The sequence below is a fragment of the Polyergus mexicanus genome, unplaced genomic scaffold (genome assembly GCF_030449975.1).
Source record: "Polyergus mexicanus isolate NDT 795.1 unplaced genomic scaffold, iyPolMexi1.0 SCAF_10, whole genome shotgun sequence".
In the NCBI taxonomy this organism is placed as follows: Eukaryota; Metazoa; Arthropoda; class Insecta; order Hymenoptera; family Formicidae; genus Polyergus; species Polyergus mexicanus.
The window spans coordinates 1,662,290-1,689,671 of record NW_027223330.1 but is presented as its reverse complement, the minus strand read 5'-3'; the positions used below and the strand labels follow the sequence as shown (position 1 = coordinate 1,689,671).

General features: G+C 33.4%; 1 protein-coding gene across 4 annotated transcripts in view; it reads left to right on the top strand.

Moving 5' to 3' along the window:
* Sick (sickie) overlaps window positions 1-27,382 on the top strand; it is a 156,270-nt gene that overhangs the window by 116,937 nt on the left and 11,951 nt on the right. For 3 of the 4 annotated variants that reach the window (XM_070303075.1, XM_070303074.1, XM_070303077.1), the window contains 7 exons: window positions 2,598-2,954; window positions 3,246-3,473; window positions 3,643-4,060; window positions 4,252-4,393; window positions 4,931-4,957; window positions 7,046-7,284; window positions 8,055-8,206. In XM_070303075.1, coding sequence (XP_070159176.1) covers window positions 2,598-2,954; window positions 3,246-3,473; window positions 3,643-4,060; window positions 4,252-4,393; window positions 4,931-4,957; window positions 7,046-7,284; window positions 8,055-8,206 — 1,563 coding nt within the window. The remainder of the gene's footprint in view (window positions 1-2,597; window positions 2,955-3,245; window positions 3,474-3,642; window positions 4,061-4,251; window positions 4,394-4,930; window positions 4,958-7,045; window positions 7,285-8,054; window positions 8,207-27,382) is intronic. The other variant, XM_070303076.1, reaches the window with a different exon arrangement.

Genomic DNA, 27,382 nt, shown 5'->3' with positions numbered 1-27,382 from the left:
CGAGTGTAGCCTCATCAGAGTGAAAACGGTATCGAGGATAGTAAGGAACTACCCCTTATTAAATAAAATTAAATAAAAAAGTCTATATATATATAAACTATTTCAAATAGAAAATTTATCAGTAGATTAATGTGTCATACGTAATCCAGCAGGCAATGATAAAGAATAGTGTGTAAAAATCAAGAAATCATCCCTTAAATTTTTTAGTTAGAAAATTTATATTTTTTTATTTAGTTAATAAAATACTAAAATTTTTTTAGATAAAATTTTTGAAATTGTCGCTGTTGATAAGAACATCTTTAATTTTTTGCATAGAAAAATCCACATAATAGATCATCGTAGATTTGCCGGTTATTACGACACAATCAGCTTCAATTGATTACTTAGGTGTTTTGTGATTGCGACTTGAATTTATTCCAGGAATAATAATTTATGTAAAATCAATTAATTACTTTTAATTTACACAATCTGAATGAATTTGTACAAAAATTTAAAAAAATTATACTTTTCATATAGAATATAACATTGCAGTTCTATTGTAAAATACTTTGTATGTATAATCATGATTAAAAATAATAAAAATTTTTATGAAAAGGAATAGAGAAAAGAAAGAATGAATGAAATAATCTACAATAAAATAAAATTGCAATAGAGAAAAATGTTTGTCATGTGTGAAGGATAAGGAGAATTGCAAACTTTTATCACGTAGAAGAGAAAATTCATGGTGAGTAATTTCTCTGATTTAAAATCAATGGAATAATTAAATGAGCAGCGAAATAATATTACCGTTCAAAATTTGTTGGAAACACCTTGAGAAAATCTTAATTTTTAATCATTTATCTCTCCGCATCATAATTTTATATGAAATAATGATTCTAAATATTAGCTAAAGAATATTTACGATAATGTGTGGAGTACTAGAAGACTATATTATATGGAGTCTTCTATACTACAATAGATATAATTCTGAAGGGAAACATAAACTGAAGAGAAAGAAATTCTCGTTCTTTGTTCGAAAATTGTCCTCGAGACGACAAATCGATATCATCCCAATCAACACTCGAGGCGTCGTCGCCTTGCTGTGCTGCATGCTGTACGATCGTAAAAAATGGGTTGTTTCTACGCCGGGGATTTCAAAAAATAAACCCCAGACTCTGTGCCACGAAAGAGTCTCGGAAAACCATCTACTCGGAAGAGAGGTGCGCCCGGTTTATTTGGACTCTCTGCACCCGGTTCGCGTACTTCAAAGGCACGCGAATGTTTGTTGTTTCCTGCCGACAAGGTTGATTGCGTCTAACGTGTGACGTATCGACTTCGATATGAAAAAATGATAAATTCAGTAGAGTAAAAAGAATTAAATATTAATGATCGAAGAAAGCAAGTTTGAGAGTGATGGAAAAATCAAACTCAGAAAAAATAGGAAAGTGGCAAAATATCAGAGATAAAAAAATATGAAAAGTAGAAATGTAATAAATTCGGAGATTAGAAAAAAAAATTAAATATAGAAAGCAGAAAAATGGCGAAAATGAAGATCGGTGTACGGGAGAAGATATAAGTATTGTATAATTAAAATCATTTGCCTTGCAAATCATTCGCTTATAATTAAAATTCTCATATTGCTGATACAGAACGTAGTTGAAACTTTCAGTTATCTTTTTTAAATAAAGGAGAAAGCAATATTATATGGAAAAAGAAGAATGAATCGATGTGGATGTGGTTCTTTGCAGACAGACTGGTAGAAAAAAAGGCGGATCTTTTGTGCCGCATTTATGGTTTTTCTATGCGTACGTTTACGATCCTTGTCGTAAAAATCCAAAGAGCCTTTCTGCTTCCACCCCTGTGAGTCATTCGCGATTCTGCATGTAGAAAGATGGTGGAATAGCTTACACCCTTATTTCGTTTTGATGAATATTTCAGTTTTCAAAGATTTCGTCAGATTTCTTATTCTTCTTATTCATTTCAGAAATTTGTACATCTTTTTTAGGGAAAAAATTAAGTAATGATTTTCAGAATTTTCTTTAAAAAAAAAAAAAAAAAAATCCTTGTTAATTATCAATGATCTCTTTCTCTCTGTCTCTTAGACACAGGATTATATTTTTATATTCATCGAATTTATTTCTCGAATAATGTTACGTATTATTCTTATTATTATATAATATCGCACTTATACAAAAAATAGGATATGAATAGAGGATGAGAATAGCAACGAAAATTGTTGTAGCGTCTCGTCGTGGTGGCGCCTATGCTCTGAATCATGCCACAAGGGTTCTGACTTTTATCAAGCTTGGAAATCGATACCCCTCTTATTATGAGTCTTCAACTGATTACGCGGATGATGACAGTGATATCGATCTCATTTTAGATACTCAACATTTTTAACAATTTATTGACAATAAATGTCGATAAAATATCTAACATAAAACTAATAGATAATCTCAGAATCGCTTTACTATAAATTTTTGTTTAATATCTCCTATATTTTCTTTTTAAATATAACTTTAAGAAATATTGTATAATTATACATGATTTCTGAATATATTAAAATATACAACTTATATATAATTAACATATATATACATTATCTCTGTGGAAAATAGAGGGTGCCAGGCGGAGGGGGCGTGATTGTGGGGGGTGGCGGAGGTTCGGCCACCCCCCAAGGGGCGCAGCAAGGTAACAGTCATAACCTGATGTACCGTGTCGTGGGCTCACGCGGACATCCCGGCGGTCATCATCCGCACGTAAAAAAGTCCGACAGCTCTCAGCAAACTGAGAGCTCGGCCTTTAAGCATCAGCAGCAGCAGCAACAACAACAACAACAGCAACAGCAAGGTTCGAACAGTTCTAGCAACAGCTCCAATAGCCAACAATGGAAGAAATATATCGAGGCGGGTGCCGCAAGGGAGAGAGACAAGGAGGGTGCACCTCCCAGTCCTAGTCCCTCCAGAAGATCGCAGGTGAGATATTTCAAGAAATATTGAAATTTTTAGTTCTCGATATTTCTTTGTAGCCATATTCTTTTATATTGTTGTTGATATTATTTAGACAGATAAATATTAAAATTGATTGTTTGATCTTAATCTTATATCAATAGTTGAATAATGAAATTGATAATCTTGTAAAAAAAAAAAATAGAGCTACGATGAGATTATTAATTTATAATTTAAATTAAAATCACAAAAACAGCTTCTTCTATTCTGTTATATATAATATATTAATAATTTGAATAAAATGATTGAAATATACAGGATAAGCATCGGAAGCAGGCCATGGCCGAATATGCGAATGGCGAGAAACCACAGAAAGTTTCGTCAGGTACGTCGACCAGCGGAAGTAGCAAGGTTCGCGGGGTACCGCAAAGTTTCGGCTACGTTAAAAGACACAGTGCGGGCACTAGTCCGAGTCCCAACGGTGTTCAAAATGGCAACAAGGACGCCACTAGGACGGCTCAAGTTAGCGCTGTGCCAAGGACCAAGGTAGTGTAAAAGTTATTAATTCTTGTGTGTCTAGAATTATAGATATTAAAATCTTTTAATTCTAAATCTTCTAGAATTCTAGAAATTATAATCGCAAATTTGAAATCTCTGGATTTTGAAGAATCAATTAGAATCGATTAAGTTAGAGTTGTTTATCTTCTGGGTGCAGGTTAAAGTATCCGGCGGCACGCAAACGTGCACGACGGAATTGCAAGCCAACTCCTCAGGATCCAACCAGGGTCATCACTATAAGAGCTATAGTCTCACCGGTCCCAGTGCCAGTCAGCTCTCTCAATCAGTCCGGGATCGTCTCATGTTGGGCTCTCAGAGTTTGCCGAAGCCAGGTAGTCCAGAATTCACCGCTCTCTTCGCCTCCGCTCATCATCGCGAAAGAGGAATTGGTGTTGGACCGGCGAATACCTCATTTTCACCCCGAGTACTGAAACCGTCTGACGGTAGTCTCAGCGATACGTGCAGTAATTATGCGGCACCTGATCTTCAGGGCTATTACGGCACGCCCAACAGTCCCTATACCACTTCGTGGATGAGACATAGCAATACGTACACGCCTAGCGGACGATCTCAAGGTAATTTGATCAAAATATAATAATTTTTTTTAATATTAAATTCAAAGATAATGTATAAAAATTTTGATCAATATGTCAATTTTTATATTTATTTTGTATTTATTTCATTTTATTTAAAAATTTTTTTTTTTTTTGTTTTACAAAATACATATACAATTTTGTTTTTAACTTGGAACCATGATTTTGTTTAGGAATGGGTTTATGCGAGGCAGACAGCGTGGAATCATTAGGCTCGCATCGCGCGAGCTTAACACATGCTCGTCTTTTAATGCATCAAAGGGACTCGACGGGATCTCCGGCACCGCCCAGGTTAAACAGGAGTAACTCCATCAGGTGAGAATTTTCAATATCTCGTTCATTGATTTTCATTTGCTTAAGTAATTTTTAAAAAGTTCTTTATATAATATTTTAATTTAAAATAATATAATAGCACTATATAAACAAATTCCATAATATATGACACTTTAAAACTCCACAATCTTTTGGTAACTAAATGTTATATTAAGAAAATATAAAAGTATTTTTAATTATAGATTAAATACAATATTAATATATATTTTTTCTTAATATTAATAAAAAATATATACGTGTATGTATACATATAAAATTAGAAACATAATTTGACTTCTACTTTGTATATTTGAGTCAAATGTCCATTATCGTGAAGGCATATTTCAATTTTGATTTGATTGCGCGGTATGCATAATATTATAATTATAGCATACTTAGAAAATGCGAACGACTTCAACATTTGATCAGTTCTCAATCGTCTAGCTTTTCTCTTTTTTTTCGGCTCTCTTCTCTCACTTACTCTTTAATTAATCAATCCAACCGTGAAATAACGTAGAACAATTTGATTGACCGTTTTAGCCATCTGCGGGACAGGACATTCCCAAGGTAGTGCGATAGTATACACTCGGCGAGCCTTTTTCATGCATAAGTATCAAAAAACATAGAGTCGTAATACACACATACGCACTCGAGAATCGCTCTCACACGCACTCGCGGATTTTTCAAGACCCACGTTTAATCGAATCCTCGCATTCGAAGATTTTTTACAGTGTATATTAATAACAATTTTAGAATCTAGAAACAGAGCTTTTAAAATCTTTAAATTTAAAAACTTACAGAAAAGCAATTAATTTTTGAAATCGAAAATCATAAATTTTAAAATCTCTTCCAGAATCTCTCTATCTTAGAATATAAAAGTCTAGATTGTAAAATTTTTAGATTTCGAAATTATAGATTCTAAGATTATTGGATCCTCGATTTTTTTAAATTTCTTAGATTTTGAAATGTAGAGTAAATTCCAAAATTTTTGGTTTTAAAGATCATAAATTCTAAGATTTATTGCAGCCTCGACTCCTAGAATCTTTGGATTCTATGATCCAGAAGCCTGCATTAGAAATATGCATGTCCAAAAAATTTTGAAATTATAGACTTCAAAATATTAGAGATCTTTCTGAAATAACGAAGAATCATAAATTCTAAAATCTTCGACTTCTAGAATCTTTGACTTCTTAGATTCTAGATTTTCCGAAGATTACAGAACTCACTCTATCACGCAAATATAATTCACCGAGTGTTTTCTACGTGTCTTCGATATATTGTGCTGATAGTTATTCCTGTCGCAGATTCGACGTTGCCTATTGTGCCAAAGTACATCTTTCAATCGTGTTGCTTGTGTAGCTGCATGCATGCGCGATGCTTCATCAATATTCTAGGCCAAGATTGAAAGCAGAATATATATCTGCTATGTATTTATTCATTATCTGCTGTATACTTGCTCAACATCGTTATATAAGAATATTACATAACTTTAGAGTCATAATATTGTTCGTTTGATTAATCGAACAATATTTGATTAGGAAAATAATGATAAATTTAAGTCGGAATATCGATTCGATGGATCGGTAGCTCTCGCTCGATTGCCACGAAATTGAATGTACGCGATGCTGCAAACCATCTCAAGAAGTGGTTCTCTTGTCAAGTGGAAGTAAGCTTATCTTTTAATTAGAGGCTTTTTCTGGGATCGACTAATTGCGCGCGCACTCGACTGGTAGACAAACGTATTTCTCGTTGCCGGGGTTAACCGAAATACTCGAAGTCCTCTTTTGCCGGCTAAAGCAACTCGCGACTGATACTCTTGATCCTTCACCGAGAGATGCTTGTAAACTTTCGCTCTTCCGGAACGTAACATAAATATCGTTCTCCTAAAATAATTTTTATTTTAAAAGTATTATTCGATAAAAAATAACGATATTCTATCCGTTTTTAATTTGATTTTTATAATTATTTTTCAATTTTGTATTTTAATAACCGATAATATTTCATAAAGTTTCCAAAAATTGTCATAAAATTATAAGAATTAAATATGAACAAAGATGAGAAGAAGAATTTCTTTAAATTTTGAAGAATTTGAAAAATGAAAGCATTAAATATAAATATAAAAAACGAAAAATAATTTACGTAATATCAAATTTAAGAAACGGAGGTGTGCTTTTTTAACAAAATAGCAGTGAAAACAAAAGATTTACAGTAAATTCTCAATAAAAAAAAAAAAAACAATTTTCTTTCGAGCATCGGTCTTTACAAGCATGCGACAATGCGTGTGTTTAATATTACATAGATAATAATAAATAAAATCAAAACCAGAGAGAAATGATTGCAAAATTATAAATGCAATATATTAAATTATGATTTAAAATACTTTAATAGAGGATCAAAAGCAAAGTTTCGCTGTTGAAAATTGCAGTATCAATTTTTCGATAATATATCAACGATAAGACACTCCTTTCAACGCTGAATATATTCGATTTCGATATTTTAACTTTGATATTGGCTAGATGGTGGTGGTATTGATATCGATAAAATAAACTCGAGCTGAAAGGCGATCCTCTCGGAGTCTGGCTTGATAGGAGAACATCATTTAGAAACGCCTCGAGGGTAATCTCTAGAGAACACGTTGCGCTTGTGTTTTCACAGATCTACAAAGAGCGAAAAGATGTATCCGTCGATGCTAGCGCGCGGTAGTGGTGCTTCATCGTCGGTAGGCGAGGAAGTCGGAATAGGCATGGGGGTTGGGGTAGAACCATATTACAGTGTTCCCGTGGGATCAGCAGGATGCACCGGCCAGCATTGGTCCCAGCCAACGTCACCGACACCCACGCACACTTCGCGGCAACCACCAAACTTGTATCAGCACGTGCACAAAGACGATGACAGTGAGTATCATCATTAGAAAAATAAAAATATCCGTATAACTTTTGTTAAGAATTTGGAAAAGCTAATATCATTTTTAAGATTAATTTTTTTGAATGTTGAAAAACAGAAATAGATCAATATTGCACTGAATTCTTTCTTAATTAATTTTAAAATGTGTTGGAGTCGAAAGTTGATTATACGTTGCTAATGGAAGCAAACCGAATAGTTAATTAGAAGCGAAAGAAAATAATGCTCTTGGTAGCAAAAGGAATAAAAGAGTAGCAAAGAGAAAAATAGCGCACACACACACACACTGATTTAAAGAAAAGACAGCAAAAAGAATAGTAATTAGCAATGAAGAGAAAGAGTAATAAGAATATATAATCAAGAGGGAAAAATAGTAAAAGTAATAAATGCAAGAGGAAAAAGTTTTACAAAAATAGTAAATTGTAATTTAAATTTAATTTCTTATAAGAAATTCTCATTTAATGTAGAAAAAAAGTTATATTATAGAAATTATCTTAAAGCGATGTAAAAATTTTTAGCAATTGTAAAATAAGGAAAACTTTGAAAATTAATCTGTATTATTGTAGATTTGTAGATTTATATATAATAATGATAAAATTAATATAATTTTTGAAGTTCAATGTTCTTTGTGTAATCAGATTAAAAATTTTAAAAGTTCATCGAATAATTAATATTGATTCTAGAATGAAAGTTCGAATCGATAATTAATTGCAAGTTACAATTAATGTGCAATAAAAAACGGAATCTTTTGAATTTGCTTCAGTTCACGGCTCTTCGGTATCGCTGGTGTCTACCGCGAGCAGTCTTTACAGCTCGGCTGAAGAGAAGCAGGCTCACGAATTGAGAAAATTGCGTCGCGAGCTGTTAGACGCTCAAGAAAAGGTGCACTCGTTAACAAGTCAACTTTCTACAAACGTGAGTACTATACACATATACATACAATGACGATCTTATTTTTGTGTTGCTTGAATTTTATATATAGATCTGTTAATACTGAACTTTGCTCGTTATCTATTGCCACGATTGTTCGCCGCAACGAGCATGCGATGATTAGCGCAAAACGTTGTCGCTGTAATTGCGGATAGTGACACGACCGGATCTATCATCGTCGCGAGCGGGACACATGCAGTTAGTCTCATGGAAACAGAGCAAATTGGCGTGGATGATTAGTTGTAATTAATCGACAATTGGCGGGCCTACAAGCGAGTATTCTCTAATGAACTTTGAAGCCCCTGTAACCTGTTGCGGTGATCTGTATGGCATGCGATTATCTATATATTGCGATTGTCAGCTTCTATATCAAGAATCCGTGTCAATATGTCTAAAAATATTTTAACCTTGTAAGTTTCATTTATCTTGCACAACTTATCTTCTGCATAAATTTTAATTTTCATTTAAAAACTGATTTAACTAAATAATTTTTTATCTTAATTAATTTAATAATTGATTTAATTCTGAATCCCAATTTTTCAATTTAATTTGAATTTAATTTCTTAAATATCACAACGCAAAAGTATTACTTGGAAATATTTATACTTACGTAAGACATCGAATATTAAATATATTTTTCCAATATAGAATAATACCCTCCCCCGATATATCGAGTGAGCATAAAAGTATCGATATTGGACAAAACGTGTCTATTTCGAAAAGCGCGCGCCATGTGCAGCGCGTTTACTCACGCGGATGCACCTGCAGCCGACTGGCCGCGGGACCACGAAGATCTTGTCTCGTCGACCAATAGGATCTGGCGTCGCTCGGGCCCCGTTGACGCGTAGACATAGACCATCGCCGAGTACCAAGTGTTCTTCACGCTTCACGCGCTCAAGCGCTCAGTTGGCGTCGCGCAGTGCTCGACGTCGCACGTGTATCATCGGTACGCGAATCGATCGCGATCTACGTGATCCTCCAATATTTTGTTCACGATCGTGATCGGGATGTGATAGCGTGATATGATTTCAAGTATCGTCACTTGATTTATTAACTCGTGGATTATATTAAAACGACGACTTGGATCATCGAAAGAGGGGATTAGAAAAGAAAGTAATTGTGCAACGTGTGATTATTCGTCTGAATCCATCGAGTCTCTCTCAGATGCACATCCGATGAATCCGGATACCTTCTGATACGTTATCACGTGTTATCTACACGATAATTATCGAATATCTATCTAATCAGAATGTCTTTATCTTGCTGTAGGTTGGTAGTCTGTAGTTTTTTTTAGAAATGCGTAAGAATATCGATAGGCGCGTGTATTGCTTAAAGTATATCGCAAGCTTGTAAAATATCAAGTAGTCAGAATTTATTGATGATATTAATGATAAGAGATAATGATGATATTAACAAAATCTTGCTTCATTGTATTAAGCGGCTTACTTATTAAATAGTAAGTTATTCTTTCTTATATATTAGCTGCTAATTTTGCAATAATAAAATATTACGGTAAAAAATTAAACGTTAAACAATGGACGAAAAACTTTATTATTTATAAATTGTTTTTATTATTTATAAATTGTTTATAAACACAATTTTTTATACTCATTATCAGCCTTATTCATTAAGCTACATTGTGAACGACTTTCACTTAAATTGAAAGTTAAAGAACCCAAATTATAGAAATAAAAAAGACATCGATGAAATTTTCGAGCTATCTCTGTATATTTAATAATCTAATGAGATGTTCATATTTTCTAACAGAATCATGCGGCATTCAATTTTCACCAACGGAAGGCCAGATTTTTCATTTTCAAGATTTCGTGTTACACTAGACTCACGTTTATCTCGCAAGATATCGCGATCCTCTAAGTATGCCACATTTCTCTCGCGCGTTGCTCGTACAACACGGTAACCTCTTTGCCATCCTTGATATATCGTACGTGAGAAAATTGATTGCTACAAAAATTAAATTTTGCATATTAAATTCTCAAATTCTATTGCGTAACAAAAAAAAAAAAAAAATTATATATCTCTTCCATAATCTTATTATTACGTAAGAAAGAAAATTGATTGATCGAAACTCTTTGTCATAAAAAAAAAAAGAGCAAAGCTTTTTATAACTCTTCTAATTAACCAACCGATTAGTAGACATTAATTAACAAATAGATAAAAATCTTTCTAAACAAAAATATAAAAATGAAGATAATTTATAATTTTGCTCCATTACACTCTGGCACATTCAAGATTTTAATGTTGATAATGAGAGGAGAATCCTCAGGTTGAGATTCGCAGGTCGCAGGTTCGCGTTCGTCGCAATCTCGAATGTGCATGTGTACATATATGGCAGAAATGGAGGGAATCCTAGGTCGTTCCTAGGAGTCGCGGATTTTTGCACGGTCACCGGCTACATCGTGCATTCCCGAAGCGTACACATCGTCGTTCGCGAGTCGTTTCTCGGTTGCTTTTCTTCTCTTCTCTGTATATACACGTCACTCCCTCAATCCCTGAAGAAATCTCGCGAGAACGGGTTGCCACCCGTATATAGTTATTGACACCCTATATATGGAGGGGTAAGTGCGCCTCTCGATGTAAATGCAGGCTGCATCCGAGAATGCACGCGGATGTGTGTATTTTTATATTACTTTTTATTTATATTATATCGCACTTGTTGGTAATTGTAATAATTACAGTTATTAACTCGCGAGTTCGATTTTATTTAATTTAATATTATTTTGATTTTTTCATATTGCGAAGCGAGTAATTATTTATAATCGGTACACGAATAACGCATTTATACAAATTATATTATAACGTAAAAAGTTCTAGATACTAGAATCCCCTCGATATTTTATTTTAAAATATTTTTCTATTTTATATGATTCTAATTACAATTTTAAAATAAAATTTCCAATGTTAGCTTTATATTAGATTATAGCATTAGATTGTAACATCGGTATAATATTGACAGCACGAGAGCGAATTGGGAATAAATAATCACAGACCTCGTTAGAAGAAGCCGATCGATTAAAACGGTTAATTGATTAGGCTTGCGGAGCTACCGCGTACCCATATTATTCCCCCCCCCCCCTTTCTTCAATGTAGCGTATTGGCGCCAGGGAGAGAGTAGCGTACACAAGCCATAACACACAAACGCACATATCTTGGCTAACACTCCGCACTCTAATTGTACGTTTAATTGCTCGTAGAACGTAAATCGCCGCGAAATGAATGGCTCGACGGAGCGGAAAATCCACAGAGCTCGCTCGCTTCATTCTTCTCAGACGAGCTGCAAAGAAACAAGATCGTGATTATCTCTCGATTTTAAACGAGACAAAAAAACGGCGATCAATTTTGCTGCATAAAGGTTTCGAACAATTGTAGCATTTTGTGAACTTTTAATTAATATATCCTACACAAATTCCGCGAACTACACAGTATTTATCGATATAAAATTTTTTTAACTTTTTTCTTCTTTCTCTGCTTTTTAATTAACAGAGGAAAAAGATGAATTTTATATTGTAACGGTATTTTTAAATGAAAAATTTTCAATATTCTTTAATACTTTTTTATATTCAATGTCACACACAGAGATAAATTCAAGTTTATAAGCGCGTGTTCGAAAAAAATATTTTTATATTAAAGAAATATCAATTCACATATTTTTCTCATCAAAACAATTTCAATGTTGATGTTACGTGAGAACGCCATGAACATTTACGATTAAAGACAAACGTTCTCCGAAAGCTGGGCAACGAATAGGTAGTAAAACTTTGCAAAAAATTGATCGATCTGTACCTCGAGGAATTTAAAAAGATAATTAGCTCGTCTATGAAAATTTAAAAAGCTACTAGATACCATGTTTTATGACCGTGAATCATGTGCTACAGCGTTTCGTTATCATAAATTTTATCGCCTAATTTCTAATGATAGTCCATTCGTGTTAAACGAATATTTATCGCATCCGATGAACAATCATGCTCGATCGATCGCATTACCGAGATTTATGGCGAATAGTCCTTTCATACGCTTTCATCGTTTTATACGCTATATGTAATTTAGATTATCGTTTATATTTCCTGTGTTGGTAAAAAGAAAAGCAACATAATTATACCGTTTAACTTAAATTTATTCGTCGTAAAAAAATTTTTAAATTATGGACTCCCTGGCAATTTACATTTCCTGTATTAGTAATATAATCTCGTTTTTTAAGAGTTTTATTATTTATTTATCTCAAGTGGCGCACATTTGCTTTATATTTGTGCCCTACGGCGTAGAGTCAAACTCAGAATACTTCGAAAGATAGGATACTTTAATGTCAAAGATTTTTGTGCGATTTTGTAATCTAAACAAAATAAACCCTCTTTTCGAGAGGGTTGACCAGAAAAATAATTTTTTAAAGATATGCGTATATACATTCTCTGTTTTCTTGATAATTAAAATTTCCATTCGATTTGTTCCTAATAACTGTGTATAAATATATTTTCTTTTCAAAGCCTGAATAATTTTTACATAAAATAAATATAACTACAATGTAATAATAAGCAATAACATATGAATGAAAAAAATAAATAATGTAATAAAAGCAAGAGTCTTTCCATATTTGGCAACAAGTTTTAACTTTAATTTTATTCCATTTGGTTTTACTTATTGATTTATCCGAATAAAATTACGATTTTTATATAAAATTTAAAGGCCAAGCGTTATTTTTGCGATCTCAGAATTGCTAGCTATGAATTCGCAAAAGAGAAAATGTCCCCGTACATTTTTCGGTTGGTAAATATATAGGATTTTGCTGAAAATCGGTGCTAAAATAGGGGAACAATATCCTGAAAAATTACGAATTTCCGGGGGACCTTCGTCCTTTCGACAAATCACCGTTGGGAATTTACGAAAGCGATTAGTGAATAGAATATTCGGGAAAGGAAACAGCCAACGTAGAAGGATTCGACGCACGTCGTCGTCGTTGATCTTTGCGAGATATTGTAACGAAAGCAAGGAGCAAGAAGGACTGACAATACATGCGCCGCGTTTCCTTCTTTTGTGCGCGCGAGGGTCCGAATATGTGTGTCCAAGATTTACGATCCCGTCATCTGACCCCGCGATTTCATGGTCGCAACAATCGATCCTGAAGCAAAGGATCCCTTGAATCATTCTATGGAAGTAATGCTCTCCCCAATCAATGCCGTGGTTTCTTAGAGGATCAATAAATTATCCGCAATGATATACAGGATGTCCGAAAAATATATATGAGACATTAAAAATTGTTCCGGGAAACTTATTTTACGCATATATAAACTTTACTCAAATTTTACGATATATATAGAATTATATATATATAGAAAATTTATATTATAATTATTTAGTCAATTTTATCTCGTATCTTTTTATGTAAAGCTGTCTGCTGTCATATATTATGAATTTTATAACACTTTATTTGCTTAAAAAGAAATTAAGAGTAATAAATATTACCCATTCAAAGCACTTGGAAAAAAAAAAAAAAACAGATCTAGAACTTCTTGTATAAATCCCGAACGATTCACGACTTACAAGGGAGATTCACTAGGTGAGCTTTTACGAGCGACTTCGTTGTAAATTATTACGTCACTTCCGACCGTCCTTCGATGTGCTTATTGTTAATATTACAACACCATGACCATATGGCGCAGAAACGTTCTTCGATCCAGATAGAATGATCGAACCTTAATATGAGAACGTCATAATTAAAAACAGAGATTGTCCGCGGTTGTGCTGGTCAGCCAGGAAGGGTGGGGGAGGGGGGGGGGTACATCGATGGTTCAGCTGGTGCTTCTCCCATGTCTATATACATATTGTATATATATGTAGATCCCATTAGTGATTCTAGCTCGCACACATGACTTTTTTTTTTTTTCTCGATATTCCAGCAAGCATGCTTGCAATTAAACCACGTAAAGCGAGAGTCTCTCCGCTTGCTCGCCTCATTACAACGTATCATTTGTCACTCTTTCGAGACTCATACTCATCGCATTGTCGCCGATGGCATCGGAAATTATAGAAATGCGAAAGTAGGTGAACTAGATTTATTCGAACGAGTTTTCATTCAGTATTGATTCTACAAGCAAGAATTTAATTGATAAATTTTATAGTGTTTTTAAATTCAAATTAATTTCGAGTGAATGTCCCCTATTCGAGTTAATTGTTGAACAAAATATTAAAATATCGATCAACACACGCATATACAAAACAGATTAATTATAAATAATACCAAAAAAAAAAAGAATTGTTTTAATATAATTAGGTAATAAAAATTTTTTTTAAACGTTTCAAAATTTTTATCCGAAATTTAATCGTTTAAATATTAAAAAGATGATCTTTTCTTGATAAAAATTTTAATATACTTTGAATGCGCGCGCGCGCGCGCGATATTCTATTAAATAAAAAGTTGAATTTATATACGCGTCTAGAGAGAGAATAGTTCTTCCATATCTTCAAATTCAAATGCATTATAGACCACTTACGGATCTGTCATATAATTAGTAGTTTTGGCGCGCATCAAATGCCTTTTTTTTTTTTTCCTTTTCCACTTTTGCGTTGCTGATCACGCGATGCATATATTATCATTAATTAATTTGTAATTTCTAATCGTGCCTATGCTACGAAAGAGAAGCATACTAAAATCAGAGATAGTAATCAATCAATATATATTTGTGTTATCTAAATAGTTAAATTAAATTAAATATTAAATATTATAATTCTGAATTTGTACTAGATGCAAATAAAATATATTGTGTATATATTATAATAAATATATTAATAATAAATGTTGAGATTTAAATATTAATTAAACATTAACTATTTTAATATAATTAGTCATCAATTAATAAATTATTATGAGAGAGAGACAAATAACAATAATGAAATGTTAAATATTAATAATAATTGAGAATAAGTTTCTATATTGATGTTAGATACCGAGTAATCGCATAAAAACGAACGCTCTTATCGATGTGTTATTATCACCAAGGTTTACCGGGGGTACCCAGGAACGTCAACTCACGCGATTCGTGAACTTGGAACAAAAAAACAGTATATCGAGAACACGCGTGGGAGTTCTGTTAATCCGCCGAGCGGCGGGTTTACTGATGCAGCCAGTCATAAATTGCAATTATTATTATCCTCGCGATCCTCTCACGAAATGATGATCCAGCAGCAGCAGCAGCACTTTCTTCGTGTTCGTACAAAATTTTTATAACCAATTCCTGCGATTTTTTATTCTTGAAAAAATGTTGCGTGGATTTTATGATTCAAATATGGTGTATTTTAATGTGATGTAAAGTCGACAATATGAAGAATTAAATGATGCGTTTACTTTAGAGTGCATATAAACGTTGAGAGAAATCGATTAACGGAATAATGTGATATTAATAATATAAAAATGAAAAAAAGGATTTTCTAATTAAAATTTACAAAGCAATACAAAATAGATATACATTAGCTTCTCTCTCTCTCTCTCTCTCTCTCTCTCTTTAAATTATAAAGTAATTTATTTAATCGTGTATGTATATATATAATAAACTTAATTATTACATAATTATCTTAAAAATTTAATTGTTCAAATTAATTATACAATTTGATATAATTTTACAATTGCATCAAGTGACGATATATTTACATTATAGAGTGCATCTTGATAGAGTTGTTTTTTACATTTAATGAAATTGATATTCTGATATTTTAATGTTTTTTTATCAGAATTATAAGATTCATTGATTATAAGATTAATGATTTTTAAGAAATATCTCTGCTAAACTTTCAAGGCCTTTCTTCGTTAAAGTCCTACGTCATTGAATTACTCAATGATCTGGCCCGGATCCTGTAGCCTCTCGTGATGAGTATATACATGAGCTCGTCTTTTATCGACGTTTTTTCCTCGTGCAGCGACGCTGAATTTTTTCAACATCTTTGAATCATGCTCTTTTCTTTACGTCCAACTCAGAATCACTATCATCGTTGAATTAGTCTTGAAACTTTGTCCTTGATCCTGCTTTTACATCCGCGATGGCCAATCAACTGGCCAATTACGCGAAACTCCGGCGAAGAATTCTCGCGTTTTTGGCGAGAGCAGGTGCTTCGTTAGCGGAAGTGGATCCCCGTAAGGATAGATAAAATATTTCGAGGACACATTCTTGTCTCGGACTAATCAAAGCTACCGCTGAAAATATTATACGCGACCCGCAATCCTTGAACTTTCGGTCCATTGCTATCTAGGATATTCCGTCATTTAAATCTAATTTAAAATATTTGAATCTTTAGATGAATCCTTTTTCTTTTCGATTTTATAACCGCTGTTTTGATATATATATATGAAAAAATTTCTAGCTTTGAAAGAATCTTGGGATTTTAAATGCTCAAAATTTTTAAACTCGAATTTTATATGTATTGAAATTTTATTGACTATAAAATAAAGAATCATCAAAACTTTAAGATAAGAAATGATTAAATGACGAAGATACAATAGCAAAATTATTTTATTCAAAAAGATTATCAAAAATATTATTAGAAATTAAAAATTTTTTATTTCAATCCACTGACATATAATTATTTTGCTTTAAACAGCAACAAATATTTGAGAGATAACACTTTAATATATTATATCTCTTTATATGTATAACAATAATCTATTATTTTTTTTATCGCTATTATTAACTATTTAAACAATGTGTTAATGATTTTTCTCTTTAAACATTATTTTACGTCACTGATATTGCGGGAGAGTCTACGAAAATTGACAGAGTTGCTGGTTTTCGTATTGAAGACGAAAGGCAGAGATGCTTATAAAGATGAACGCATATTCAAGACGGCCAGTTAAAATTGAACATTAAAAGGAGAGACAAAAGGCGAAATAACAGTACGACTTTTAATAAGCGGAACCTCGGGATTGGCTGGACAGTTGGCTCCAATCAAGCCCCCGGGGTCTCTTCGTCTCCGCACTATACCTTCAGGGCCTTTGGCCGTTCATACGTATGTGTTTGTATACGCCTATATGCTAGCCTATGAATTTAAACCCACGAGCACTACAATGAATCATTATTATTGTCGTACTTATTGTTATCGCTATTCTCGTTCTTATCTTCGTCTTTATCTTTGTTTCTACTTCAGTTGTGTTTTTTATTTATTTATCTTTTTTTTCATCCGTATCTCATAAACTAAATTTTTCAAATTAAACTTATTGAAAAAATAGATTTTATTTAATCTGTAATACAATATATGTAATACAGTTTAATTAAAGTAAATTTAATATCATTAATATTTTAATCTCTAATAGTTTAATATATTCAATATTTCATATAATCTAAATTAAAAATATTAATCGTTAAATTAATATATCTAAAACTCCAAAGATATATAAATTCTCTCACAAGTAACATTTCATGAATATAAAAATTTTATAAATTATTTTTTATTAATAAAAAAATTTTTATTAATAATTTTAATGATTTTTATATTCAAGATATATATATGTATATATAATATAGTAGATAGTAAAGATAGTAATATTAAATGCGAAAATATTCAATAGGCGATATTATCAAATTTATAAAATTTTAAATCAGTTTTTTTATTAATAAAAATATATTTTATAATCAATAATATCAATATATTTTTGTACATGCATATTTCTATATATTTGTGTGTATGGTATGTATATGACGTCAAATCTAAAAATCACATAAAGTTTAGTAAATGTCAGCAAATCTTTTTTTTGCGTGCAATAAAAATGCATCAAGATTTTATGCGAAGAAAACGTGAAACGCTTAGAGAAACGAGATAACTAAATAATGTTAACTTCACAAAAACATGCTTTGAGCCTACATCTGTATAGACGGTAGAATAAATATCATCACGATGCAGACTCGTTTCGCTGATGACGCGCACTGATTCTACATTCCATTCTGTTGAACTTGATTCTTTTAATCGCAACCTTGACTAAGAAAATTCGATTTCTAGAAGAAAAAGAAAGAAAAAAAAAAAGACGAGAAATACGAGCGTCGCAATCTCGTCAAGTTAAATCATCGATCGATTGGTAGAAACTTCCTTGAAAAATAAGTGGTATTAATCGTCACAACGACGCGATTACGTCACGTATAAGTAACTTGTCATGCAAATTTCACATTGAAATTTAATGGTCGCAGTGTATTATCTCAAGATGCAATCTTATTGATAATGACTTATGATCAATTTCTAGACTTGAAAATCCTTCGAATTATATATTTCTCGAGTGCCTTGATCTTTTCGTCTCTCCGAAATTAATTCTCTTACTTTTTTTATTTTATTCTTTTTTATTTTAATTTGATTTGCTTTTATCTCATTTTAATTCTTTTTATTCCATTTTTATCTATTTCATCTTGTCACTCTTCATTATATTGAAGAACTTTATCATAATTGTTTTGTATAATACGTTTTAATCTTTCAGTAAATGAAAGATTATTACATCATTTTTTAGCGTATATTTCGTTTAGATTATAGATTTACATCATTCTCAACGTATTTTCATACCGTTACGATCACTTAGATACGGCTAAAGGCATGATTTTTTTAATCACCCGGTATATATCGATCATCAGCTGAAAAAGCGGAAGACGACGGACAGGATAGCAAGTTCTTTTGCACGAATTTCGATTCGATATTCCGATCTGCTTGGCGCATCGAGATATCTCGTCATCTCTCGTCTATTTGCAGTTTCTTGCTGCTTCAAGCAGTAGTATTGATCGTATATTTTGCGTTCAGTGGCACACCCCGTGATTTATGAAGGTTGTTTTATTTTACAGACTGCCGTACAACGATGTTGTCTCTTTGCCGCGTTACGTAAGTCGCATTTCTCGCGAGATACGCCGCAATTATCTTGCTCAAACGATGCGAAATCGCGCGTTAATGATATACTCCGCGCGTCTACTCCGCTCTATTTGCCACTGATAATAAAGCTATGATAAAATATCATGATACCCGAGATATGACTAACACAAAGGAAATAACCATTCCATAATAACATAGAAGCCACAACGCGATTGTGACGATGTATAATAAATATATTATTATAATTACAAATTATAAATAAAATTGTCATTAATATTCTGCTGGTAGTAAAATTTCTTTGAACGTGTTAAAAACATTTTATACATGTAATTAAATTAAATTTAAACACAACGGCGTACAATATTGTAAGTAAAATTTTATAACGTTTTTAGCTTATAATGAAGTAATAAATTTTTTTCTTAGTTATTTAATAATTTATAAAATTATACAGAATTAATGAAAGTAAAGAGCTCTTTGCCCCAAGTCGGAGAAGTGCAGCCACCCTCTTCACTTGGACTTATCTGATGCAGATGTCCTGGCGTATTTGGGCAATTAACGCGTGTGTACGCTCCTTGTCATATGCTCCGAAAGTAAATTGCGGACTTTTTCGATGCTCGCGTGTTGAGAGCGGGAGATGATTGTTTCAATGCAGGAGTCTGTAATGATTTCATTGAATGAAAGACGCGCGGAAGCGTGTCAGGTAGGGTCGTCGTCCTTTTCGCGAGTTTGTAATTATTGCAACATGGACTGTCGTTCATACACGAAAGAGTTTTAAATAGTTATTAATAAACATTTTAATGACAGAAGGGATTAACAATGACAAAAAGGTGGGGAGGAAGGTGTCTGAATCGATATCTCCGAGGATATTAATATTTATGAGGCTCTGCTCTCCCTCTTCCCGTTTGCGAACACTAAGAAGGAGAGATACGTGATGTTACTCGCGAGAAGCAAGTGCACCTGCGTCACGCGTATGCGTGCGGTATGCGTATGCATTCGTACGCGCGTGTGCACGCGGAGACAAAGCCGCGGACGTTATTTTACGAGTGGGTTCACCGACGAGAGAGGGACAAGGCGAAGGGGAGGGAACTTCCTTCAAACAGTGTATGCGTGACGTGCGTGTCCGACTTTTATTTGCCCTTAACCACCGCCATCTTACACACTCGTCTGTATTCGCTCTATTCTCCGTCTCTTATTTTTTTCTACCTTTTATTTTTCTCCTTTTTTTTTTTTTTTTTTTTTTTTCAAATACAAAATTCTAAATCCGTTATTATGAATTTGTTTGCAAGTTTTGTAGAAAATTTTCACCAGATCTCTTTTCCGGAATCGAGATTACGAAATTCCTAACGAAACGATATTCTCCCTCATTCGCTAAGATCTCGTCTGAGATCATCCAGCTCGATTTACATTCCGGAAGCTATGTTCTCAAGAGATTAGACTTCGGACTTGCAATAAAGTCGAGCGTGAAATCGTAAAGGCAAAACGAGCCGCGTTTAGACGGAGAGTGAAAAACGGGAAGAGGAAAAAAGGGGAGAGATGGTAGGGAGAGGAAAAATTTAACAACCGCTAATTATCAGATGGCGAAAGATCCAGCGATGACTGGACTATATTTTATATGCGATTTTTTACATGAGTCGCAGTATAGATCTCTTGCACCATAAATACATAAATGCGGCCTTTCAATTCAGCACGCACAGATACATTTATTTGAGTTCCATAGAATTCCTAATCTCTCGATGCAAGATCTGTGATTTAATTTAAAAACATGTGAGTAGTTGCAGTGCTGTACCATAAAAAATATATAACTTCGTAGATGATATTTCTGTTTCGCTCTCTTTCCACGCGTTCTGATTTCCCGTGGCACAGTCGACCTCATAATAGCGATCACGGAGTTCTCTTTTGCCGCTGGCTTTCGAGCCGTATCGACCTTAATAACCGTTTTTCGATAGAGAAAAGCTATACATTATTTGCAGGACGTTCTGCATCCGTCCGAGATTATCTCTTTGCCACAACGTTATTTGAACCGCGCGTTTTAAAAACGAAAGTAAATAACGTAATGGACCACTTTTTCCCTATATATTTCCATATCCGAAGAAAAAAACGAGAGGAAAGTCTTTTAACTGTAAAAAATGCATTTACAATTTCGACGATAGAGCTGATAAATTAGAAATTGTAAAGCGCTATTGGTTTCGCATATATTATACGCGAAAATTTCCACTTTCCTATACGGAAAATGTTTGATTAATACAAATCATTATAAATATTGATAAAATAGAGATTATGAAATAAAGCAAAAACTTCTAGATCAAAAATCTAAATTAAATATTAACTTTGAATATAAATTACATAGCTAACTTATTAATCATATATATATATATTTCAAAACAGTTTATATATTAATTATTTTCAAAATATGTAAATCGTTATAATCTTAAGAAGAAAATAATTAAGAGAAACGATCAATTTCAATTTGGAAAATCTTCGGGCTTTTTATCGCACTTTAGTCTCGTAAAAATATTTATTAGCAATTTCGCGCATTGCCACATTCATCATTCTGTTGCTCGTCCGACCGTCTGTAAATCGCTTGTAATGCCCGTCGTTACACATTACGTTATGCGCCTACGAGCCGCGTTAACGACCGAAAAAAACGAGTGACGGCCTCGTGCTAATCAACGAGAAGATGAACTTTGATTACGGTGACGAGCGAAGCGATGCTTCCCTCTCAAATTGCATGTGGCATGTTAATAAATAAATTCAAACGAATATTAATGTTGTTTTTATGCTAAACGCTACAGCCGCGAAATGACATTGGAAGAAAGAAATACGTGTCTGTTCGAATTTCATATTCTATATCGATAAAATAACGTAGTTTTTTTTAATTTTTTGGTCTTTTATTTATATATAAAAATTAAAAATAGAAAGAATTTTCTACAGACATTAATAATATATTAATATATGTAATTATATTAACAATATTACATGTGTATATAAAAATGAAACATGAAATTTCTTACTTACGTATTTTTAATACAAATAACATATTGATTTTCTATAATAATCTATCATTTTTTTATAACATTTATTACTGCAAATGCTAAATTTGAATTTGATGAATATACAGAGAGAGAGAGAGAGAGAGAGAGAGAGAGAGAGAATGTGTATGTATATGTATGTGTTTCAACGTACACATTTATAATTAATAAGCAGCTAATTATCGACGTTGAAACTATTGTAAATAGAATTCCAAATTCATGAGCAATATGAAAACATGAATTAATTAGTCGATTAATGTTTTCTCATTGCATGGCTCTCTAATAATTATCTCTGTATTTCCATGGTGTTAAATAATTCAATTAACGTTCGACAAACTAATCGATATATTGCAAAACTGTTCGATTAAATCGACTTGACATATTGCTCGCGCATCCTTTTCTTTGCCAGATGGTCTTAATTATTATCATGAGATGCGCAGACCCGGGATGCTGTTAGAGGACTCCTTATCGTGCCACGTTCATCACTCGTGATAAGTCAATACGCTCTGAATGATTCCGAGTTGATTTGGGTCATCGGTTCTTATTATAACATCTGACTTAGACATGAACGTTAACCCTTTGCTACCGAATTAATCTTTTAATACACCATTTGTTTTCATTATTTGTCTTTGCTATTTTTCATATTCATGTTTAAGTAAATTAAAATAACGAATATATAATTCTAAATTTAAATAATTCTGAGCTTCTTTTCTACTTGATCTGAATAATTAGAATCTTAAGATTGTCGTAATCGGAGAGAGCGTTACGTCACCAGCTCTCGAAACCCAAATGTGTTATCAATTTTGCTATTACGACAGCCGTTGCTCTCTGCTAGGCGCGACCTCGCACATGTAATCTTCTTTAAACTGCTAAGAAATAAACAGCGCACGCTAATGTTAGTCGATATCGCGTCGGGTTTGACCATCACGTAACGATCATTGAGTTTTGTTTTATCTTACATTTAGAAACATTTTAAAATATAAATTAAATTAGGAAATAAAGTTAAAATAATATTACGCCATAAAAAATATAATAATTTAATTAAAAATTAAAGATGTATAAAATATATAATAATTTCATTCTATATTATATGTTTAAAAAAACGGAATATATATACCTATGTATATATGATAAGATTAAAAATATAATGACGAAGAATTATAATATAATAAATAAATATTTTTTACCTTTTTTTTTTTTTTTTTTTTTTCCATAATTTTGTATGAAAAGAAATATAAACGTGAACGTGTCAGAAGAGAACTTACCGGTTGCATCGATCCCCATATCGATACCCAGGCAAACGATTCCGAAGCAAATAATGAATTATTCATACAGAGATCCGTTGCCTGAAATCATGAATAAAAGTCGCCGATCCACGATAGAAGAAGACTCTGTTTTTCCCTAAGAGTGTTATGATCGAACAAATTTTATCGGAATATGTGCTTCAAAATATTGCAAGATTTCGAAAACTTGATGGAGAATAAATTTTACATTTCAAAAAAGGAACATATGCACATGGCAAATCCAAACATTTTTCACGAAAATTAACAAGAAACATGAATTCATTTAAGATTAATGTCATCAGGCATGATTTAAAAATAATGGAGATAGATACCGGTTTTTGTAAATTAGATGTTAAACGAGAGCGCTTCATAATTTTTTGAAAATTAAGACGTTATATATTCTCTTTATAAAAATTACAAACAAAATAAGAAGAATGGATATTTCTGTTGAAGTATTAGAAAAAATGGAAAATCCTCGATATTAAAAGAAGATCAATTACGATACTTCTGGCAGTTATCTTTTTTATTTTCTTCAATGTGTGCGTCTTTGAAAATATTTATCATGTGAATGTTTACACGTCGAAAGGACGAAATTGATAATAATTCCTTGAAGATGGATGTGAATGTGTGTTCACGCCGCGTTCACGACGGCTACGCGACCATAAGATCTCGCGGCAGGCCACGTGCCCTTTATCGTTCCGACTCCGAAGAGTTGCTGAAGGAGACAGATGGCCCATATGCTTTGCCGCGCCTGTCCAACTTCCGGGTCGTTTCAGAAGACGCGCGGCAGGTGCCTAGATGGGCTGATCTTGGCCGGGACCAAGGGCCGCTGATCGAGAATTACGGCACTTTGCGCGTCGTCAGATCGCGTGATCTCGAGGAGCCGCGGAAGGTGACACTAAAAACGTTCTCCAAGCGGGATAAACTCGGCATAACTTCGAGAAATAATGCTAAGCAAAGTAATCTTGAGAATTTGAAGGAGAATAACGAGAAAATGCGAATAGATAAGAATTGCGAAATACATAAGAGAGAAGCTGATCATCAAACTGATATTTGCAATCATTATGAATGGAAGTGTGAAGGCTGGACTCGTTATGATTGCGATCAGCAAGTTTACGATGTAGTATCAGTGGAGGATGAGTCGAAAATTCCAAAGCCCATTTACGCCGATAAAACCTCTCTGAACAATGATTTCGCCAATATCGATAACAACCAACACGATGTGTTCAAGAAATCCAAGGAAGATGTCGAGAATCTCAACAATTATTCTACGAAAGATTCGAAAAACAATTATATTTTCAAAAATCACGATGATTCTCATATTGAAATGGAAAGTGATAAGCTAACGAGCATCGAAGACGGGGAAAATGTGAAAAATGATATTATTAAAAGTTCGAAAACTTGTATTTTCAAAAACGACTTGGAGAATGCAAAACGAGGATTTTCCAAGAACCGACAACCTATTTACGCAGTTCCTCAAGTATTTTCCAAGTCTAGACGAGAACGTCGATTGGTCATAGTTGATGGGAACTACGTTCCTAGCGGCGATCTCTACCGCACCACGGCTAAATACATCGAGGACATCAACCGGAACCTCGCGGAGATCGACAAGAACTACGAGGAAATGAAGACGAGTCCTAGAATCTATGGAGTAATCAATAGAATCGCTAAGGGTGAGTTACTATCGCAAGATCAATCCGGCAACCTCTTCGGTTACGTCAGAAAGAGAGACATGATACCTATGCCGCCTATCAGTGCCGATATAGACGAAGTTATTGAAGAAAAGAATGAAAAGGATTCTAAAAAAGATATTAAATATCTTCGTAGACCCAATTCCAGGGGCAGACTTCCGCCAAAAATTCTACCGAGGTCTTCGTCCATCGAGAATACGTCTAGGCATTCGACAGGATCCACCACTGCTTCCTCAAGCAAATCTACTGAATCCTTATATGCGATCAGCGAGTCTTTGACGGAACTGCCAAAGATAAGCGATCTTCAGAAACAAGATTCAACCTGGAGTAGAATTTGCCAAGAATCGAGAAGAAGCGATTTGCAGAATCAATCAAAGTCTGATATCGACAGGGATATCTCCAAGAGAATTAAGCCTGAAGGTTCGAAGTCCAAGGACTCGTCGTCCTCGACGGACGACGAAGTTTCGATTTCCAAGAATCGATTGCCGGTCACCAGCGCGATTCGCAGGAATCGCTCTCGAGTCGACCAGGCGGAAAAACCATTGTTGAAAAAGGAACGAGCTTCTAACGAGATCTTGGGAAAAACTTCAGGCAAATTGGAGCAAGTGCGATCTTTGGAGAATCGCTTGAAGGACCGTCGATATGACACGCTACCTTCGCGAAAATCCAAGATCTCTTCAAGATCGCTTCACAAGTCTAGCGAGGATGTACTTGATGGCGAAAGAATCTCTCGTAAAGATTCCAGCTTACAAAGATCTTGCTCAAGCAATAATGACGTCAGGCGAAAACAAAACGCTGATCAGGATCCTGTGGAAATTCGACGAAATCTGTTTTACATGATAGATGCTACTGAAATAATTCTTAAAGGACAATTGGAACGCTCCAATCATTTACAACAACAGGATTGCTTTCCCAAGACTAGACACAATTCTTTGGAGTCCAAAGAAACGGACAGCAAGATCCAATCTGCTAGCAATTTCGCTACTTTGCCGAGGAGAGGTAATCTCGTTAAGGATCAGTCCGAACCTCTTAGAAGATTCTCCGGGAACGGACCGATTCTGGAACCATTATATGAACACGCAGTTAGTGATCCTGTAAAACCACGAGATACTCAAAACGTAATACCATGGTGGGAATTGGCCACCAGGAAGTATAGACATCGCAGTTGTCCATCCTTACAGGTAAATTATATTTGAAGGCTCTAATTAGTAATAGGCACATTGAAATTGTACAATCGAGATGTTTCGAGACTTTGTATGAGTAAAATTTAATTTGAAAGAATTATAACGATGATAATTATATTAAAAAAGTATAAAGAGAAATTAATATTGTATACACAAGTATAAAGAGAAAAATTATAAATATAATATACAAAAAAAATATATCGAGAATTAATTATATACTTGTTAATTGATTATTACGTTATGATGATTATTATAATTCTAATTAAAAATAAGGAAGATATTTTATATTATAAAATCGACTTTTATATTAAAAATGCAGATATTGATTTTTATGAAATTGCGTTTAGTATAAATTTTCAATTAAATAAATCGGATGATATACATACAGGATGTAAACTTGCGTGATCGTATTTTGCGTCGCCACGAACATCAGTGAAACGTGACCGTGTTACGAGGAATTAATTTAACGGAACAAGACTCTTGATATTTATTGATGATAATAAATGAGCGGCTTTATGAAGTCGTTCCTTTGACGATAATTATGCGACGAGAATATTTTCGCCAATGTTCATTCTAATTAGTCTCAATATTATCAAATTCTATTTTACGATATGAAAGACAGATCGCTGATAAAATTATGTATGCAAATTGTATCTTTATCTTGAATATATTGCAGAGTAAATATTGCTGGATGTTTTTATAGATATTCAACTAACTTATTTAGTCTCTTCAAGTTTACCGATTAATTTATATTGCAATAAAAGTGTAATTTATATTATTAAGTATTAATTTTGTACATACATATATGTGTATGTATGTATGTGTGTGTATGTGTGTGTGTATATTTATGATGGCAAGGTATTTTAGTGCCCTGGGCAAATATGTCAATTTGGAGATGCAGTGATTTATTACGGTTTCCTTTCGGCAGACTCTTTCGGGTAGTTAGACAGTTAGAGCAATGAAATAATAAATTCGATAATGAGATCTCGCTGTTGAAATTTAAACCCGGCGTATTCCATCGATGCATTTAGAAAGATGACAGCAACGTGTAATAAAGTGTAGGTCGACAATATCATATGTGGTCTTGATTGAATAATTATGCATATTTCGGCGCTCTTTGTGCTTTATCCAATGA